Below are 7,017 nucleotides of genomic sequence, written 5' to 3' on the forward strand. Positions count from 1 at the left end.
CTAGTAAGACATGCAAATCTATCGGAACCCACGTCACTCGGCAAAGGCTCAAATACACTTGGCAAAGCCTTTTGCCCAGTGCTACCCATAACAAAGAGTGCTCGGCTTCCACTTAGATGGCAAAGAGCATTTTGCCGGTAGTTTTTTGTCGGGCACTCGGCAAAGCCTTTACCGAGTGCCCAAAATACCCTCGGTAAAAAATAACACTCGACAAAATTTGAAGAAAAAAACTACAATTTTTTTAAGGCGGAGGGATTTTTGCGCGCTACGCGACCGGTGGGATTTGAACCGGCGACTTCCCCCTCACGCGTACCCCCCTCTACCAATGCACCACTCTGTGACTTGTGACTAGATTTTGTTTTGGTTCCCTATATAATACTAAACTGAGTGTAAATTGCTTGTTTACATCGAGGTCTTAAATAAATTCAAATAAAAAAGTTGCCTAGTGTCTTTTTAAACACTCGGAAAAAAGTTTGTTTGCCGAATATTAAATTCCAGGCACTCAGCAAAGTACATTGTGCTGAGTGTAAAAGAAAAAACACTCGACAAAAGTCATATTTGCTGAGTGCTGTTATTTTGCCGAGTGTTGCTCCTGATCGAATCCACTCGGCAAACTACGGGACACTAGGCAAACAGCCGGATTCTGATAGCGGTTGCCTACAATTATGTATAAAATATATCCTTTATTCATTGTGGTAAAAAAATAAATCAAACAAAACAGGTTTTACATGTTATTACTTGTGTGTGTGTGACACACACACCGATTATTGCACGGAAGAAGAGTAAAAAAACAAGCACACAACACATGTTTCACCGTTTTCCTTTGAAGGAGTGAATCCACACCGCGCGCGTGTTCAGTTTCAAGCCTTGGTGCTGGAATCAGGTGCTTGTCCTTTCTCTATGTCGACGGGTTGAGACGACTTATCAGCGGCCTTCCGATCATCATCCTTTCTCTGTTGCTTGTCGTCTGCAGGTTGGCGGCTACCGTTGTCGAAGCCGACGCCGTGCCTTGTGGTGGGGAAGATCATGAACACGAAGCTGGACAGTAGGGCCAGCCCCAGCGGCGCGTTCCTCAGCAGCTCCTTGAGGTTCTTGTTCTCGTCGCTGTTCAGGTCGGGGAAGAAGCACTTCTGGAGCCCGACATCGCCCATGGCGATGGAGAGGAACACGATGGCCGTGAAGAAGGCGTGGACCCAGTCCAGCGTCTTGAGGCGGCGCTCCACGAGGTCCTTCTTGAGGTCCTTGAGCAGCCGCCGCTCCTCCTCCCGGGACAGGGCGAAGATCTTGAGCCGCCTCGGGAGGGCTACGCCGTAGTAGATCTTGTTGGCGTGGACGATGCTGTCGGTGAAGGTGAGGAAGATGCAGGCGGCGGTGAGGAAGCCGACGAGCAGCGCGCTGAGCCACTTGTTGGCGGTGGTGCAGGAGCCCTGGTTGGTGAAGTTCGCCGACAGCGTCTGGAACACCAGCACGGCGCCCGACGGCAGCAGCTTCGCCAGGTTCGCCGACACCGACAGCACCTTCTCGGCGGCCAGGTTCCCCTTGTTGTCTCTGTCATCGCGGCCGGGTGGTATGTCGACTCCAGATGTAAGGTTACTGCTGGCTGGGTCGTCTGTTTTGGTTGGCGGCTTCGAGTTCACCTTGCCGCCGGTTCCCTGGCTGTCAGTTGGTGGGGTAGGGTCTGAGGTCGCATTGGCGGCTCTCGCATTGTTGCTTGTCCCCTGCGGATTTTCTCCTGGACCTTCAGGGCTTACGGTGGCGTTGCTTGGCATCATTTCTTTGTGTGATGGCAGCACAGAACAGTAGATTAGCTAGCTGCTACCTGCTCGCACACTGATGACTGATACATGGATGATGGTGTTTATATAGGCGAGCAATGGTCGGAGAGCATATATACCTTGATTAGAGAGAGCTAATTCATACCGTGCGATGACGATATTCTTAATGCGGTGGCACATGGTGGCCCTTATTATATGCTCGAGCAAAGTCTTTAACTGTAGCTTATATGCGATTAACCGTACCAATTAAGCTGCATGGAATAATAGCCTCCTTTCTCTCCTTTTGTAACTCGGAAGAAACAATATTTCTTTTTTTATATAAAATTATCACTTGCATGAAGGCTGAACCCTTCCCTTGATGGTCATTTCTCGTATAAGTCGAATATGACAGCCTTTCCATCCTGAGGATAGATGCAAAATACCACCCAGTGGCTCATGATGCCCGAGCTGCACAATTGAAACAATATGGATCTCAAAATTTGAAACATGAGAAACGGGAAACCTAGTAGCTATTGCAAGTTTTGTTTTAACTTACCTAAATTAGTGCGCGGCAAGGACATAGCCATTTCCCTGGACCTTCTTTATGACTTTTAAAATGTACTGTCCTTTTCTGTACATGATCCTGCCTCGCATTTTAACTCGGACTTCAACTCGCTGCAGATGGTCCAAATTCATTAGGCTCGGGTGCGTGTTCGGTATATCGTGCCCACTAATTGCCCTTTGGGTAATATGCATAGGAGATAGGTAGATAATATTTGCACCTAGTTTCTTGCTTGCATATGCTTGCATCTTCCTAGCACAAGTCGTCGTCATGGCATTGTTAGTATGATCGTAATGAGCGTCTCTTCATCGGTGCAGAGGTTTAGTAATCATTTACAGGGCAAAAAGGGTGACTTGTGCCACGTCGAGATCCTTGCACCGCAGTAGCCTATGCATGTCGTGGAACTCAATGGTGAAAAGGCAATCATCTTCCAAGTGGAAGTACTCCTTGGGGGCCTTCACAATGGAATCCTTCATTCCTAACTTCGAAGCATGCATATACTAGAGATGGAACCTCCGAACCTCCCATGACTCCTCCTGGACAAGTTGGCCCAAGGTCAACAAGAACTTGCCATTCTCAAAGTTATCAGGACAATCAGGAGAAAGGGGCCATACTTCCAGCGGTGTTGCTTCCCTGTAATTAAGACAATGATTATAGGATATTTTTGAAATCCAAAGTCCACTATAATGCAATGAAAACATATTTGAATACAAAATTTAAATAGAATCATATTTCATTACCTGTCGAACGCCGTTGTGAATTCTTCTGCTATTTTGTACGCGGCCCATTGCTCTGTGGTGAGGTGGGCCGGTTTGTCATCAACTTCTTTTGTAGGCTTCTTCCAGGCAGGAGGACATTGCCCGGTGCCCTTACTTGGAGGCAGTGTTTCATTGCCCGGTGCACCCCCTGTATCACCTTGTGGGATGCTCATGTAGGGGGGCAGGCTACGTCGAGGATTGCTACCTGAGCCACCTGCATTGTCGTTATCACTTGGGCCACCCGGGGGAGACGGCGACGGTTGCGATGGTTTCATACGATGTTTTTTCGCATCGGCAATAAATTTTGGCACATGATGCAGGAAAGTCAGATCATTGCCAGCCCTCGGTATCTTGTACATCCACTCTGCCCTGTCCATGAAGGAGACCTTGCACACAGAGAAAAACTAGAGTCAAATGCGCAGATCTAGATCCGGATCCGATTTTCTCTCTCCTCCATTTAGATCTAGAGTAAAAGAGAGGAGATGGAGAGGTGGAGTGTGAGAAACCAACCTTTTTGCAATGTCCTCCCTCACCAAATTCAAGGGCAAAACCTCCCCCTCTAAAATGGTCAATTTTGGGTGTTTTGAGCTCAAAACACCCAAAAATGGAGGAAGAGCCACGTGCAGAAAGAAGAGGGGTGGGCTGTTATATATAGGAGAGTTAACCGAGGCGGGCAACATAAATGAAACGCTTCGGTTAATCACTATTAACCGAGGCGGTTGTATTAGGACCAACCGCCTCAGTTAATCCTTTAACAGAGGCGGTTGTCTTTACTCAACCGCCTCGGTTAATAATTCTTAACCGAGGCGGTTTCTTTAAGCTGGCCGTCTTGGTTAATGTATTAACTGAGGCGGTTGTACGGCCGGCGGCCTAGCATCGGTTAACCGAGGCAGGCCGATGACCCGCCCGCCTTCGAGGCAGTTTTAAAACATCTCGGTTAATCAAATTCTGTAGTAGTGCACATGTGGCCATTGGACGTGCTACGTTTATTTGGTTCTCTTTTTTTTTTCTTTTTTGAGTATGCATTCCTGTTTGGGCATCTACGTGTCCCCTCAGCAGGTGACATATTGTTGGGACATTGTTGGGACTATTTTCAATTGGAGGGACAATTAATATTGAGCTTAAAATTGTGTAATAAAAAATTGGATATTTGTTTTTCTAAAGATCCTGAACCTTGCGTTTCGGCGTATATTAATAAAAAGAAGAGAATTGAAAAATTGGATATTTGTTGTTGTAATGCTCACACATAATTGAAAAAGAGTGGAAGAATCGGTCAAGAACTTCAAGTGTACCAGAACGTAGTAACACTGGAAGTTGGCGAAATATGCACCTTGTAATTCTTATTAAAAAATAGATCTTCGGCAAAAATATGTCTCTTCGTATGCATAGCAAGAATTGGGACTAAACGTAATTTTTTGTTTTGTCCGTGCATGGTACTTTTAAACGTGTGCCGCGGCCCGGGGGTAGTTGCTCTTTTAGCCCATCAGGTTCACGTGGGGAGTGGACACCTCTAGCGCGTTGTGGCAAGGCCTGTGCTCTGTCATATTATTACAGTCGATGGGTTTTATCGTCCAGTACTATTTTGTACATAAGTGAATGCATATTTTTTAAAAAATATTGCAACGTATGTAAAACGAATCCATAGCTTTGTTATTTTTTGTAGTTAGAATGTGTCACGACTTGTTGCGCTTGTCGTATATTCTGGGGAACTTCCACTACTAGAACACTACTAGAAAACGAGCTTTCAGAACCGGTTGAAAAGGTGCTTAGGCACTGGTTTTACAACCGGTACCCCCGAATCGAGACCATTGGTCTCAGTCTAGGACACCGAGTTTTTCACCCGGTGCCTTAGACATCCATTGGTACCGGTTGGAAAGACCAACCGGTACCAAAGCATTTTTGGCAAACAAAAAAATTAAGCTCGTTCCCTCCCATCCCCTCTCTCTCGTTCCCCTCGCATCACTCACCAGTAATGCCAAATCATTCGAAGAATCAACGAAAGTATATGAATTGATTGATGCAAAATCCATAGATCCCACAAATCATTCAAAGAATAAACGAAAGTATATGAATTGATTGATGCAAAATCCATAAATCTCACAAATCATTCAAAGAATCAATCACAAAATAGATACAAGCCATACAATCCCACATGCATCTCTATTTCAGAAAACTAAGGGAAAAATCACCACAGCCGGCTCCGACGGCTGGCTCCCGTGCTCCTCGGCGGCAGCCCACACGCTCCACGGCTCCCGCGGCGGCCGCCGGCGGCCCGCACGCTCCAACAGCGGCGGCAAGCAGGCAGCTGCCCGCGCGCCCGGCAGTCCCCGCGCTTCACGGCGGCAGCCGGTGCCCCTTGCAGCCACAAATAATTTAGTGTTGCACGAGAGAGAGGAGAGCAAGCAAGTACTGCGACCCTTTAGTGTATATGAAGCGCACCTGGATGGCTTTGGCTATGAAGCCGGCGACCTGGCCGGTGGTGCCGAACTCGATGATCTCCAGCACGGCGGCCGGCGCGCTCCCCCAGCAGCGGCCGGCGGCAAGCTGCCTGCGTGCTCCGCGGCGGCGGTGGCCGGGGCCCACAGCTGCGGTCGGCGCACCGCGCGGCTCCGCGGCGGCGGCCAGCTCGCCGTACTTCCAGCAGAACTCGCCATCGTCCCAGGGCAGGCTGAGCCTCCGCGCGGACAGTGTGTAGCACCTGGCGCCGGTGGCACGCTCCAGCCAGACCCGGCACCCGCCGTCCTCGCCGACGGCAGCCGCGGCGGCGGCGTAGAGGCCGAGGTAGGCCTCCTTCTTGCTCCTGCACAGCGGCCGGCGGGTGTGGCATTCAAACCCATATGAGAGAGGAGAGAGAGTAGTGTTGACGAGAATGAGTGGATGAGAAGCGGTGGAGAAGTGGAACGAGTGGATGAGAAGTGGTGTTGGCCCCGCGTCCGATATTTCCTCCTCCGTCCAGACGTTCGGATCCCAACATTACCGTTTAAAATATCGACGAGGGAGTCATTGGCACCGGGTGGCCGTTTCCACCAGTGCACAAGCTCAATTTTTAGTACCGGTGCTTGTTACCACCCGATGCCATTGATGCATGGCCAATTTGGTACCGGCTCAGAGTTAACTGGTGCCTTTGTCAGTGCATTGGCACCGGTTTGTGCCATGACGCGTCTTGCCAGCGCTCGGCGCAGGCCAAGAGTACCGACTATTGATGCAGCCGGTGCTGATGTCTCACATTAGTACCGGTTCAAGCAACAAGTAATTCCTTTGGCCTGGATCTTTAGCCTGTTTTCTAGTAGTGTCCATTGGCCTGGCCCCGCAGCCGCTAGGCTGCCAGTCCGGGCCCACATTCATGTGCCAGTACGAGTAAATCAGGAATATTTTGGTCACGATTAACTCTACAAATCCTCTTGATATGTCGCCCAAGACCATGTAAAGCCCACTTAGAAAACCCTAACCTAATATCACTGGTCTTGACCTTTTGTCGGGAACTTGTGATTAATTATTGGTAATATGGGTTTACTTTCTATGGTGGAAATAATGGTTCTCCATCACATTTAAGAATTCTTGCACTATGTAAGTATAATTCAATAGTGTTTCCATTATAAATGAATAAAAGATCTGAAAACCGTTGGCACGGTGATGCCACGCGTCATTTGAGCTCGACGGTCAAGGAACAATCGGAGGCAGTTATGCCCAGGGCTAGGGCACATTGGTCATATAGCAGATCAAAATCACAACTTGTCATTTCAGTACCTATCTCCAATTCCATTCTTCTCATATCTGCTTTGAAAGCAATGCCTCTTTGATCATAATAACATGGTAGGAATGCATAGTAAAAAAGATGAGGACATTATGTTATTTCAATACATTACGTATGCAATGGGAAACAGTTCGATTCTAATTTTGGCAGGTTGCACTATCAGCTACTTGGGAGAAAGGAACCTAACAA

At 48.2% G+C, this 7,017-nt stretch overlaps 1 protein-coding gene and 1 long non-coding RNA gene across 2 annotated transcripts; both read right to left on the reverse strand.

The window, feature by feature from the left end:
* Positions 1 to 860: 860 nt before the first annotated feature.
* Positions 861 to 1,769, reverse strand: LOC120669215 (protein DMP10-like). Its single transcript, XM_039949004.1, has one exon. It carries the CDS (start codon positions 1,767 to 1,769, stop codon positions 861 to 863), a length of 909 nt encoding a protein of 302 aa, XP_039804938.1.
* Positions 1,770 to 5,119: 3,350 nt separating this feature from the next.
* Positions 5,120 to 6,035, reverse strand: LOC120670464. Its single transcript, XR_005673205.1, has 2 exons — positions 5,514 to 6,035; positions 5,120 to 5,429 (listed from the first exon to the last, which is right to left on the reverse strand). It is a non-coding gene; the product is annotated as an uncharacterized LOC120670464 (long non-coding RNA).
* Between the last annotated feature and the right edge of the window lie 982 nt (positions 6,036 to 7,017).

The sequence above is a fragment of the Panicum virgatum genome, chromosome 4N (assembly GCF_016808335.1).
Source record: "Panicum virgatum strain AP13 chromosome 4N, P.virgatum_v5, whole genome shotgun sequence".
Classification (NCBI taxonomy): Eukaryota; Viridiplantae; Streptophyta; class Magnoliopsida; order Poales; family Poaceae; genus Panicum; species Panicum virgatum.